General features: G+C 36.5%; 2 protein-coding genes and 1 pseudogene across 3 annotated transcripts; 1 reads left to right on the forward strand and 2 right to left on the reverse strand.

The window, feature by feature from the left end:
* On the reverse strand, positions 1–6,978 carry LOC127799643 (protein-tyrosine-phosphatase PTP1-like; annotated as a pseudogene).
* A 287-nt stretch (positions 6,979–7,265) lies between these two features.
* LOC127800561 (protein WHAT'S THIS FACTOR 9, mitochondrial) lies at positions 7,266–10,774 on the forward strand. Of its 2 annotated transcripts, none has more exons than XM_052335251.1 (2): positions 7,266–8,815; positions 10,264–10,774. In XM_052335251.1, the coding sequence occupies exon 1, from the start codon at positions 7,322–7,324 to the stop codon at positions 8,774–8,776; it is 1,455 nt and encodes a 484-aa protein (XP_052191211.1). In that variant the 5' UTR covers positions 7,266–7,321; the 3' UTR covers positions 8,777–8,815; positions 10,264–10,774. The 2 variants fall into 2 exon arrangements, with proteins under 2 accessions (XP_052191211.1, XP_052191212.1); XM_052335252.1 differs by lacking the exon at positions 10,264–10,774 and adding an exon at positions 9,046–10,222.
* Positions 10,702–13,410, reverse strand: LOC127800563 (GDSL esterase/lipase At1g29670-like). The gene is made up of 4 exons (XM_052335253.1): positions 12,943–13,410; positions 12,604–12,837; positions 11,197–11,449; positions 10,702–11,079 (listed from the first exon to the last, which is right to left on the reverse strand). The coding sequence occupies exons 1-4, from the start codon at positions 13,354–13,356 to the stop codon at positions 10,847–10,849; spliced, it is 1,134 nt and encodes a 377-aa protein (XP_052191213.1). The 5' UTR covers positions 13,357–13,410; the 3' UTR covers positions 10,702–10,846.
* Between the last annotated feature and the right edge of the window lie 617 nt (positions 13,411–14,027).

Below are 14,027 nucleotides of genomic sequence, written 5' to 3' on the forward strand. Positions count from 1 at the left end.
TCATGTAATTTTGTTGTCAAGTAAATTCTCCCAATTGTCGGTAGAACTACTAATTGGTAATGCAAACTCAAATCTGCACCAAAAGTGGAGATATAAGTTGGTGAACAAAAAACAAGTGTACTTGAACAATGGCACATCAACTTTTGCTGCTGAAGAATGGCACTTCAAACCAATCCGATGAAGCTGCGAAACTTGCTCTCGACTTCTGATCAAACATATGGTCATTTTCTGTTTGCAGCTGCATTCAACAATTCGGGTTACATTAGCAAGGCCTGCTAGAGAGCAACAGACGCAAAAAAAAACAGAAAATCAAGAAGCTGTCAACATAGAGTTACAGAGCATGTGTGGTGTGGGAGGAACCTGAACTGTGCGGCCATAAAAATTGTTTGTCGTTGGACTCGAAGATGAGGTCTTGAAGTTCATCAACTACAGCATTGTAGCAGAAATAGTATTGCTCCTAGAGAGAGAAACGGCAGAATCAACAGAGGAAGAAGAAATAAAAGTGAACAACAGGGTAGCATCTGAAAAGTAAATGCATAAAAGAATAAGAACAGCCAACTTTGATTTCTCAAGACTCAAGGTCTTTTTTTAAGGTCATATCTGTTGCCTAGGTCTGCTGATCCTATGCATTTTATGCACCAATTCCTATATGGATTTTCTCTTCTTTTTTTTGTTTTGGTCTCTGTACGACTTATATAACCAGCGCAATACTATTATCTACTGAACAACATAAATTTTGTTAAGGTTGATTCTCCAACTTTACCTAGGACAATAACCTAACAAAATGTACCAAGAAAAAGAACTAACAAAGTTGTGTTCTCTGCCCATTTAACAAATTCCTTCACTTGCCTATAACAGTTCTTAAAAGGGCCAATGCAAGAGGCTCCAAGTCCATGTTTCGCAAGAGTTAGGAGAGAGTCCTATGCAGGGGCAAAACTACATCTATGTATGTGAGAGTGGCAACCCCCTCCCGGGGCAATGTGAGAGTACCCTTGACTCCTTGATGTTGTGCATGTAAATTATTATGTCCTCTAACACTTGTTCCCTTGAAATAAAAAAAAAAGACAGGAGACAATTAAGTAATGGCAAAAAAATTTAATATATAGATTTGAAACTTTTATCTCCTTTTCCCAATTCAAGGTCCTAATTTTGCAATTGGTCGTATGTGTATGCAGCATTTCTCTTATCATTGGCGAATTATGTATAAGCTATCCTTGGCTTTAGCCCAAGGTAGCTCACAATTATAATTAATTTTTTATATTAAAAAATTAATTTTTAATAATAACTTAATAAAAAAATTACATACCATCTCAAAATTTGTGATGTATAATTTTACATCTCAAAAAAAATTTAGTCTCCCCCTACATAAATTTCTGGATACGCGTGTCTCTTATTCTTCCATGACTCAAATTATGACCTTCCTATTCAAATGTAAGGCTCGCCTTATGCTAATAACATTTCCTTATCTTCCAAAATAATTAGATAATCCAACACCACAGACTGAAATGGCAGTGATGGTAGGTATTCCCTTTTGTCTCTGTTCTCCTCAGCTTAACAAACAGAAAAATCGCTGAGGAAGCATTTTGTCAATGCTAACTCTAATGAGGATCTTTGCTAAATTTTCTCATCTTGATCGATGGAACTGTATGCCCATCACTTGTACTCTATTTGCATTGAGAAAATGGACTGCTGAAATCCATATTTTCTTAAGCTGAGTCCGAAGTCATGAAATTGAAGCTAAAGATAGGGCAGGAATTGAAAAAAAACAGCAAAAGCAAGAACACAACGTGCCCGTGTTTGTACCATCCCCATTCTCTGTGATCTAAACATGGTTATAGTATTAAAAAGGTCCAAAGCAGACATATCCCCAGCTAGAACTCTCTGGATCGTATTGTGAATTGCGCAGTATGTTCCAGTTCTCCCAATACCCGCACTACACAAGAAAGAGAATGTTTCATGAATGTATGGATAAGTTGCTCCTTGAAGACCAAGAGGTCCAAGAGGATATGCATTAAACATGAGATAACCTGCCGTGCACCACTATTGGTCCTAGACTGGGTGGTAAAATGTAACCTCTTTTTATGATTTCTCAAACAGAAACAGTGTCCTTGGGACAGCCATAGTCTGGCCATTCAAGATAGTGAATATGCAAAGCAGAGTGTTGTGGAACTTCTGATTGCTACAAATATACAGATATAAACAGTAAGGAAGACAGAATATGTTAATCATTTCCCTTTTAAATCTTTACATATGCACAATTAAGACTCTAAATAAGATAGCAAATCAGAAACACAAATAAACTAAAAATACGAGTGGCCTTTTCTAAGAACAAACTGTCAGAATATCAAAGTAGAAATCGGCTTGGCACAACCAATGAAAGGCTTTGATCTATATTCCATTTATCATGAACTAATTCCACATTATTAATGGCTCCATGAGGCCATATGTCCCAGTTCATCAATAACAACCGGACAAAAGATTTGAAACCATAATATGATGTGCGATCAGTCATTCCAAGCAACCCCAATGTAACAAACATGGCATGGCTCCATGTTTGTTATTACAACAGAACAGTTGAAGGCTAGTAGCTTGAGGAGATGAATTCTTGAGGAATTGGCTAGATGGAGGAATGAAGGTTAGATTTATTACGAGGAAGGTAACTTGCCTCTTTGTATTTCACTTCCAAATGGCGCAACACAAATCCAGTGTCATCTTTTTTTATTCATTTAGTGACAATGGAGATGTTACCAAATTCTCTAGGGCCATTCTCTGCTTGAAAATAGTCTCTTACTTGTTTTATAGCGACACTTGAAAATATGTATGTAACATATAATCCTTTTATTATTACGTATGATTCTTCATACCATAATTCAACCTTAGAGAAGTGAATTGATACCAACTTATGACTTACGATGTGAAGAACTATAGAAATTACAAGTGCTACCATGAACTCTACATATTTGAATACCTCCTTTTCAATCAACTGAGTGAGCATCACAATAATAGGGCAACGATTCTGGATTATTTGTTAGAAAAATATAATAAAATTTTTCTTGAAGGTATTGTACTTTATGCCTTTCATTTTCATTGTTAGCCAATCATAATAAAATAATTATATTATTAATTAAATAATAATTATATTTATAATACTATAATTATTGCTCAAATATATAATTATAATAATAATTATAATATTATATTTAAACTAGCAGAGAAATATTGAAATAATACAGTACTTTGTACGGAAAAATAAAAGTACAATAATATATAAAGGGATGATAAAATCAATGCATGTGTAACACACAATTTCTTTAAAATAGATTCGCCACTTCACTAAATGTGCTAGAGGTTGGTTGCTTGGCATCTATTTTTCAGGATATAACGATTTATACGCTGAGAAGTTAGTATAAACTTCAAAGTCCAATAACAAATTAAAATACCAATTAAATATTATTAAAATTGGAAGAGTATGAAAATATTTTGTTATGTATTTTTTTTATTTTTCAAAAGAAGAAGAAGAAGAGAAAATAGAAGAAGAAGAAATAAAGGAGAAAGAGGGAGAAGATGTGGGAGGCTTCAACTACTTCCCTCAATTATATGTATATATATATATATATAAAATATTTTTACAATATAATTTAAATATGACCCTCTTATATATAATATATATTATACTATTAAAATAGTATCTTGCATTATTAATTTTACAGTCGCCCACACTTTCATTTGCACACAAAGCGCCTCACACAGTGTCAATCAATCAACAACCTATACGTGCATAGTGCATGTATAGTATACGCATAATACACCTCTTATTTTTTTTCTTTCATTTACTTTTATAATATATATTATATCGCACATGTCTCTAAAATAAATTTTCAATCAATTTCGCATTCACCCAATTATCATTTTAGATATGTAAATATACCAAATATATCAAAATTTTCCATCATTATCATCTCCCACAATTAAGTCATCAGATGTATGAGGTAATGGACCTTGTGTGGCAATAAATCGAGAAATGCTTTCGCATGAAGGAGTCTACAATTGGAAGAGTCATCACAAAGGTGTAAGCTTAAGAATGTTCAAGTTTACTATCAAGTTTATGTGCGCTAGAGTGACATTTTTGGATAGTAAAAGAGAGAGGGATATACAAGTTTTTACTACAATGAAGCTTATAATCCCTGGTTGATGGTCTGTACTCCCTATGCCGGTTAAGTGCAACCCCATTGTTGTCAACTGAACAATAATGAATTTCAGTACATTTGTGTCTCATCATATGAACTCAATGATTTTAGTTTCCCAAATTAAAAAAGAAAAAAAGAAAGAATATAAAAGAAACAGCAACATAAGAACATACAGGGTAAGACGTTCCCATAGCGATTTTTGCTATGATTGACAGTACTATCATCACGATCTACTGTTCATGTCTTTGTTGGCTCGTCCAACGTGCTTGTAGTCAAATAGAGCAAGGAATAGAGGCAGAGGTATCATAACAAGAGCAAATTTGCAAGTAAATAAGGATATATGAAGAACAAAACTTGTATAAGCCAAGAACATTCACCCAGAGTTAAAATATATATATATATATATAAAATTTCTATAGTAAAACAGATATTACTCTACAGCCAAATTGCATGGAAGTTTATACAAACAAACAAATTTTTGCTTTTTAAATTTTTTATACAAAACTATAGTAAAACAAATTTGTTTGTATAACTTTTTTATTGTATAAAAAAGAAAAATTTTGCACGTACAAAATCTCTTAGATAAAAACTTCCGTATTATGTTTTTATTATTAAGAAATGCAGGTTGTTGGTGTTGGTCCTCAAGACACAATGGCCATTTAAAAGATAGGTGAATTGAGTTATAAAAATTTATTAAACCGAGTTCTTCCATTTTCAAACTCTTGAGCTTTTTTTATACACAAAAAAAAATTATTATAAATATATATATATATATGTTGTTTGGAAGTGATAGCAATATAAATACATAAATAACTACAATATTAACATAAGATATATAGTGGTTCGGTGTCTCCAACATCTACGTCCACTCTCTCAAAGTCAACCAAACACTTGAGATTCTACTATAATTACATCTAAGTTTTTCAACAAGTTCATCTAGGAAATTTTTACATCATACTGAGATTTTTCCCTTAGCTCACCCTGAAAATTAATACAACTCACCTAGATTACAACGGGCTCTAGGATGCCACTTACAATCCATAATTAATATAAATAAACAATCATATGTCCATCATATTTGGACTAATATGAATATGAATACAAGAAGAAGTATTACAAGATAAATATACAAATGATACAAGAATTACTAACAAGAATAAAACTTCTTTTTTAGCTTGGGCTCTAAATGGATTGATCTTTATAGCTTGAGTCTTAGATTGCTTTGAATGAGATCTTGAGAGCTTAGATGTGCTTTAGAATAATAGATATTGATAGTGCATTAGCCTTCTCTAAAAAACTCTTATTGATATATATACTTGAGTTTTCAATGGATCTGTAACAAGTAGAAAAATCCGACCGTTGGAGTTTGGAAGTTGATTGTTTTAAAACAAGAGTCGACTTCCATTTTAATTGGGAGTTGATTCTAGTTATATAAGAGTCAACTTCTCCACTGCTAGAGTTGACTCTTCGAAATACACCAATGTTGTCAAGTCGACTCTGCATAACTTGCTTTCGACTGGGTTGATTCTACAAAACCCACAGTCGACTGTCCATCACTGAGAGTTGACTCTTAGTCCAGATTTTTAGAAAAATTAGATTTGTTTGATGACACGATCAATAGCATGTATACATTATAACATATTTATATTTTACTTTTTATTTAATTTAATATATAAATGTAAATAAGAAAGTACACCCCATTTGGATTCAATAAAAAATCTAAAAAAATTAAAATCCATAACAATAAGAAAATAAAATTTTGAATTTAGTACAAATTCGAGATTTAGCGATTTTACCATTCTCAAAATATATATCTTATATTTATTGAAAAATTCATTAAAAATCATTTTAACAATAATGAATATTAGCTATCAAAATATCAAAAAAAGTTTTCTAAAATGAAAATATTTTCTTATATGTCTCCTTATAATGCGTTAATCTTTCACTTAGAACAAATAGTATTTATTATTTATTTTAATACACAAAATATTATAATATTTAAAATATGTTATCCACCATAAGATATCAAAAATTTATTTGGGGATTTAGATATATTAAAAATAATTTTACTAAAATTATATTTTGTTAAATATCAAAATATACAAATAGGTTAATTTGAGCAATTTAGCTCAAGAGTTACACACTCTTATTAGGCGTGAAATTCCTTCCAAGTCTCTAGAGGCATCTGGAGCTTGTCCTCGATCGAAAGCCTTAAGAGCATTGATGCATCGGCACAACTGTTCCGTAGACAAAGAGAGCGGCAATGGAGGATTGAGCAAGAATGTGCAATACAATTGTAATCGTGGTAAATGATGAGTGATAAACATGCTATCAAAACATGCATGACTAGTAATAACTCACCAGACACTATATTACTATATAACTCTAACATGCTATCCTAACTTATTCAATAAATTATAGATTTTAACATTAGTAATAATATGCCAAATGTGAAAAAAGTTTACACAATTTATTTTCTTTATTATTTTAATAATTTAAAAAACAACTTGCAGAAAAAAGTTAAAAATTTTAATTACTATTTAATCTTTAAAAGCAAAAGATGTAAACAATATTTTACACAAAAGATATATTAAAAGCAAAAACAATCATCTATTCTATTATATAAACAAACCACCACTTGGCGTTATTAAAATTGAAATTTTATTAAACTTTTTAAATTTCAATAATACTCTTTTATGTAATTAAATTATGTTTAAGTAAATTACGTTAACAAGATTTAAACTAATGATTTTTTTTATTATAATTAACCTAAAAATATCATACTTGTCATTATGCTAAATTTTATTTTATTTATAATTTTATCTAAAAACTATAACAAAATTATCAAACATACTCAATAATTTTCATTTAAGATCTTTTATTTTTTAAACATTTTTTGTTTTAACATTTTGCATTGATTTAACCGTGAATGGCCATTCCTTTTCCGAGACAGGGTATGGACTATGGAAGGTCTAAATTTTAAAAGTAAAACCTCAAGGGTACTAAGTCATAATAAGCTATAGTTAAGGGGTCCATACGCAATTAGCACAACAATTAAACCGGAACCAAAAGCCCTCGCAAAACCCTCCCCTTTGCGTCTTCTCCGAACGCAGGAAGCCAGAAGACTCCTCGCTATGCATTCCATCCTCAGCCCTCTCCTCCGCCGCCGCGCCGGTCGGCTCCACAGCCGCGAGAGCTTCCGCACACTGGTGGACCTAGCGGCCATCAAATGGGTCCGAGACCGAGGCCTCGACCACGCCGTCGAGAAGGAGAGGAACCTCTCGCCGCTGCTCAACCTCAAGAACCTCGTCAAGTCCGAGCCTTCCAAGTCCCTCCCGCTCTCTATCATCGCCACCAACAGCCAGGCCCTTGGTCTCCCCATCCGCCCCATCGATTTCGTCCGGAAATACCAGTCCGTCTTCGAAGAATTCCTCCCTGGTGGGATCGGAATCCACCCGCACGTCAAACTCACTCCCGAAACCCTAGGGCTAGATGCCGAGGAGCAGTTGATTTACCAGAGTGAAATTCACAAGCAAGATTCGGCCGACCGGCTCCTCAAGCTGTTGATGTTGACTGGAATTCGCAAAATCCCGTTGCCCCTAATCCATCGCTTGCAACGGGATCTAGGTTTACCCCAAGATTACGCCAAAACAATTGTCCCTGAAGCTCCGGACTATTTTCGGATCACTGGTGGCTCTGATCCCTCATTGGAATTGGTGTGTTGGAGCAGTGAACTGGCTGTTTCAGCGATGGAGAAGAAGGCAACTGAAGGTAAGCTTATTGAATTCCATTTACAGTATTCGAGAGGTTTTGAGATGGATAAGAAGTTCAAGAAGTGGGTTGATCAGTGGCAGAAATTGCCTTACATTTCTCCATATGAAAATGCATTGCATCTTCCAGCCAAGAGTGACGAGGCTGACAAATGGGCAGTCGCGGTACTCCACGAGTTTCTGCATCTTCTTGTTTCGAAGAAGACTGAGAGAGAGAATGTACTGTGCTTTGGAGAGTGCTTGGGACTGAGGTCAAGGTTTAAGAGGGCGTTGCTTCAGCATCCTGGGATATTTTATCTTTCAAGTAAGATCGGGACGCATACTGTAGTTTTGAGGGATGGTTACAAGAGGGATTTGTTGATTGAGAAGCACCCGCTGATGGATATGAGGTATGAGTATATCCATCTGATGAACACAGTGAAAAAAGATAAGAAACAACAGAATGTGCAAGGTGGGAGTGCACAAGGTAAGCCGAGTGAAGATCAGGTTGATAAAAGTGAAGATGAACAGGACGAGGAGTTGTATGGCTTGTCAGGTTCTGATGTTGAGCATGCAAGTGATGATGAGGAAGAGGACGAATATGAGAGTAGGTCAGTTCGTTCCAGGAATGCCGAAGGTAACAGAGCAAGAATTAGAAGGAATTCAAAATATGTGGCTGAGAGGTCTTTGAGAACTTCACTTGCAACCAATTTAGATAGAAGATACCCGAGCAGCAGAACTAGGAGAACAGACCCCGTTGAAGTTTCTAGAAGAACAGTGATGCGATCAGAGACACCAAAGTTTTCAAGAACCAGAGGAAGGTCAAAAACTTCTACCTAGAAATGATGATGATTATTTTGTGGAGCACATGAGAGAGAGGTTTGCTTATTTCTCTAGTGTCCTTTATTATTAAATTGCAGAATCACCTTCTTGTACGTGATGCAATTCGTTCTGTTACTCTGCCTGAAATATGTTGGTGACTGCATTGTTTAATTCTCTCCATCGTATATTGATTATAAAATGTTGGCTATTATATCTGATATATTAAGCATGGGTTATATGCTAAAGGTTTTTCTACTGACGTCATTTTTGGTTTCCCTAAAACCCAGGGGGTGCAAGAAATTATGGGATAAGCGGGTGTGATTAATGTGGTTCCAGCATAAATGCATAATGTCTATGCAAAGAAGATTTCTTAAGATGACAACATTGTGCAAACGTAGAAAGATTTAAAAAAAAAAAATCATATCAATCTCAATGCATAAATATATCATCTAAAAGGATGGTTGACGGCTGCCTTGTTGTCCTGGCGGCTCTCTGGTCAGGGAGAGGCATTCTCCTGCCTGCTGTATGTGCAAAAAGAGTGACAAACTCATTTTTGTGCAATCATGGCTGGAAAAGAATAAAGACAATAAAGACACGAAAAATAGTGGATGAAAATGGTTCCTTTTAAGCAAGAAATAGAATTTTCAACTCCTTTAAGAATTGCTCATGGAGTACGTGGACACCAGACTTCCACTACCACCAGCAGAGGTGAGGTTTAGTATCTTGCTGAATTATCAGAAATCAGCATTTTCTTGCTGCAAGTTCTCAATGTCGTAAACCATTATAAATGAATCTGTTATTGAGTAGAATTGTGGCATCCTGCCCAAGTATTGATGTTAGTATTTACTATTTGTACCAAGTGTTTGATAAGCAAGATTTGGTTGGATGTCTGATGCATCCTATTCAATGATTTAATCAAACTTTAATCTGGGCACTACTAATACTGTTCTTAAACCTCCCAAAGAGGGAAAAAAAAATAAAAAACTGAGACTTTTATTCCGCTGAAAGGTTGATTACATAAATTCTAGCTCGTTAATTATTTTTATCTATTGTTTTATCTTTTGTAATGCCCTTACAATTCTTGTTTGATTCAATGCATGTAGCAATCGATTATGTGACACAACCCTTCTTTACCCTTTATAAGTATACTAAAGTGCCTCTTTACTTGGAAAAAAATTTGGGTATTTGAACCAGTCACCTCAATTTCTGTTGCAGTGTCTTCGCAGGGCTCTGCATAGTCATTCTCATTTCACATATTAAGCAAAATGGATAACTTATTTTAATGGGATCATAGAAAACATTTACTATCAAGATACAGCCGATTACTAGACTGGTTCAGACTCTTAAAATAGTAGCCTCGACCATCTTATTTTACTCTAGTTTGACCCATGTTCGTTGTAGCTGCAGATTATAGAGTGCACAATTTGTTTGCAATGTGTTACTGCATTTTAACCACTCTTGTTCTCGATGAAGAAGAGAATCATGTTCCCTTTTTCTCCCCTCAGGTGTGGTAGAGAGTCTTTCTGAAAGCACCGCCTTGCCCCTTCTCTTTGTCAGAAAACAAGTAGGCTGTAGGCAATCTCGTGAGACCGGCCAAGGTACTCTAGCTTCCAGTCCACAAGGACCTTTTGAGAGCACTTGGATGATGAGGAGATTTACTTGCCAAGTACAAGTATTGGAACGCACTTGGCCTAAGGGAAATCCCAGTATTAGGCCACTCTACCCGAGCAAATATGAAGAGTCTGGATGCTCATGCGGAGAATTTGCTGACAGTCGGGATTCCTCGTGGTGTATTGTTCTCTGCTCATGCTCCAACTCGTCTCAGAAGTTCGTGAAATAACTTAATAAATGTTTAGTCAAAGAGTTTCTCATATCAATTTTCATCTGTTTTCTATTTTGAGGATAGAATCAGTTGCAGCAAGCTACAGGACATCTTTCTGTGATTGAAGTCGGCGCAACACTCACGGTAGGATTTGATAATAACGTTAACGTACATTGATAAGCATCTGGTTCCTAGATTACATGTCATTCAAGTAGCTAAGATTAGATTAATCAACACATATATAGGAGGCTGAGCTAGCTAGGAATCTAAATTCTAGCAAGTTGTTCAACATTCATGGGGTAGACTACAGTCTTCCGGTTGGAAGCATAAGCATTTCTGGCTATCACGGCGTTGGCTGCTTCTGTTGGATGCAGCCCATCAAAGAAAACATGAGCGCTCCTATTCCCACAGGCTGATCCTCCTCTCTTGCACAAAACGCCATTTCCACCTTCCGCTATCGACGACACTTGACAGCAAGGGCTCCTAGCATTCATAAACCCTGCAAAGCCCAAATTTATCATCACCAACTGGGTCTGCCGACTCAGTCTGTCCTTATCATTAACCATATCATGTGCAAGTGTCTTGTACTGGGGGGGGGGGGAGAGAAAGAGATTACCTTCAGAAGAAGGGTCTCTGATGATATCCCTGACCATCTTGTATGCATTGACGTAGACAAAGTTGGAGGCAGGCAACTGGGGATTCAACTCGTCAATTAATTTCTTCAACTGTGTGTTGAAGAGATGAGCCGCCATGTTCAGATTCTGCATGCAACCTTTCTCCGCCGGCCGCCTCACCAACACCATTGGGGTGCACCCCAGTGGATACAGCGACATCAGCACAAACTTCCTGGCCCCCAATCCATACAGTTTCTGCACCATTCAAAACTCTTCAATCAAATGGAGGGGTAAAATGGAGGCATCCTCCTGTACACTAGCCACCAATATATTATAAATTATAAATTTATATTAATATAACATGTCATATAATATATTTATACATAAATATTATTTTAAAAGTTAGAATTAGAGTCATGTTATTCGTACAAAGAGGGTTTCAAGGGGGGTTTACAAGTAGGTGTTCTTGCTACAAAATAGAGAATTTATCGCGATAAATTGGAGGGATTCTCTCCTTTCTTCTCTTTCCCTTTTACCGCTTGTCTCTTTTCCTTTTTCTTTTCTAGTACAACCTCTCACAACCTTCATTTTGCTGCCACCTCTCACCCTCATCGTCCGTTGCTGCATCTTTGCTTGCCTGATTAGTGGGCATCCTTATCTGGTCGTCTCGCCCCTTGCGACAATAGGTGACGGGTGGCGAGGCGGGCGACAAGGGCAAATGCGAGGTGAGCGACGATCAGCCAAGCGAGGATGCAATGTGGGTGACAAGTGGCGAGGCAGTGCTGGAAGGGGAAGGGGAGAGAGGAGAAGAAAGGATAAAATGATTTTTATGAGAAGAAATGAAGAGGGTAAAATAGTCATTTAAATTTTTATAAACCCCTCTGTAAAAATTCGACCCATACAAATAGCATTATTCAAAATTAAACGAGGGAAGCAACATTTGGTCATGCATAGCCATTATAATTTGTCAGCTTGACAATAAATTTGCATTCATCATTGCTGTCCCGTTGACCTAAGCAATTCGTATAGATTCTTCTTCATTAACACGCTATGCCTTATTTGCTAGCGGCAGAGGCATTCACCGTTATGGCTATTTCCACTTTGGTCCTGTACGCCTAATATTTTTGCCCCAAAAATACAGATTTAAAAGATAAAATAAAATTTTATAAAATATTTCTATTAAAAATTGTTATTAATTTTTTAAAATATCAAGACACTCTTCAAATAATACGTTTGCTTATAACAGGAAAATGAGCAATGACAGAAAGCTGATGAAGAAGATCTCCTGCTGATCTCGTGAGCTCAGTTTGAACAATGGGGGTGTCCGTGATGGTACGATAATTTAAAAAAGGGAAAAAAAAAAAAAAAAGCTGATGAAGAAAATGCAATTCATTTGAGTTGAGACTCACTTTGAGTTGGCCGGAGAGGGTGGTGAGAAGGCCGGCGGTGAAGTCTTCCAGGCTGACGTTGTTGCCGGAACTTCTCAGAAAGTAGTTGAACGAGTAATCGTTCCCTCCGCTTCCCACCACGAACAGATACCGAGCAAACGATTCTCTCCTTCCCCCGCCCAGCTCCCCCTCCAGCTCCGGCAACGTCACCTCCTCGAACTTCCTGATCTGCTCATTCAGACTCATCACATGCCCCTGAAGACGCACATTGGATAATATATATAGCTTGATTAATGACTGTTTTGAACCAGAAATTAAGAAAAGAAGCCGGGAAGAAAACGAGAGAAAAAATCTTAGTACAGCGAGAGAGCCGGTGTCGTCGAGAATGCCGGAGGCGCCGGAGGCGTAGTTGACACCATGGACGAGCGACCTTCCCTTGGTTGAGGGATTTGCGAAGGCGGGAATGTAAGAAGGCAGGCGGAGCTGGTCGCCGAGAAGGTCGATCACGTTCTTGCCGTTGGTGAACCTTCCAGAAGGACCGAGAGGGAAGTCGATTCCGTAAGGCAAGTAGTCGGCCTTGGCCAGGGAGCCTTGCAGGAAGTTGTTGTTGCCATTGTCGACCAGAGAGCTTCCGAACACGAACATTCCTTGGATTTCGGCGGCCGCCGCCGCCGCCTCTTTCTCTGCAATTCCGCCGCATGAGCCAGGCGAATGGTCGAGCAAAGCGAAGCACGTCATGATCAGGAGAATGCCAAAAGGTTTGGTTCTAGCCATTGCGACTCGCGAGAGAGAGAGAGAGAGATATAACGGTGTTGTTCGTTTTGCAGGTTGTGTGTGAACGAGGGAGGGCAAGGGCGGGCTGCTTTTATTTATATATAGATCATAGTGGGAGGAGGAATTGTAAAATTTTCAATGTGGGATCAGAAATTCATCCAATTTATCTCTCCACCTACCCACCCTCCCTAAACAAATTAAAAAAAAATAAATTAAGTTGCAAAGAGTAGCATAATTATTAAATCTTAACTATATATATCCTTTTTTTTTTTACTTATACAAACATTCACATGATACGTCATCAAAATTATCATACACCGTATGAGCTTGAAGCTTGTGACTCTTTGATGATATTTTTCTTTGTCTCATGTGAATATCTCACTTTATTATATGTTTATTTGAGTTTATATAAACCATAAATGAGCTAACACCCAAGACAAAAAACAGGGTTTCTCCCTCTTTGAAACCTTTTACATGGTAAATTGAGTTAGAGGTATTGGGCAAATATATATTTTAGTCTTTGTATTTGTTTAATAATTTAAAAATAAGATAACACTAGTCACTCTATCGCCAGTAGTCATCCCTAATGTTGTGTTGTCCATGGTTGAATAAAAAAAAAAAAAAAAAGAGAACGAAAGACCAAAACTTCTCTCTCAAAAGGAGAGATAGAG

Source organism: Diospyros lotus, chromosome 4 (assembly GCF_014633365.1).
Source record: "Diospyros lotus cultivar Yz01 chromosome 4, ASM1463336v1, whole genome shotgun sequence".
NCBI lineage: Eukaryota > Viridiplantae > Streptophyta > Magnoliopsida > Ericales > Ebenaceae > Diospyros > Diospyros lotus.

Excerpts from the sequence above, each read along its gene's own strand:
- LOC127800563 (XM_052335253.1), bottom strand. The coding sequence starts at position 13,356 with ATGGCTAGAACCAAACCTTTTGGCATTCTCCTGATCATGACGTGCTTC. Across the intron at positions 12,838-12,942 it reads ACGACACCGGCTCTCTCGCT|GGGCATGTGATGAGTCTGAA; the intron begins GTACTAAGATTT and ends GTGCGTCTTCAG. Across the intron at positions 11,080-11,196 it reads CAGAGACCCTTCTTCTGAAG|GGTTTATGAATGCTAGGAGC; the intron begins GTAATCTCTTTC and ends TGGGCTTTGCAG.
- LOC127800561 (XM_052335251.1), top strand. The coding sequence starts at position 7,322 with ATGCATTCCATCCTCAGCCCTCTCCTCCGCCGCCGCGCCGGTCGGCTC.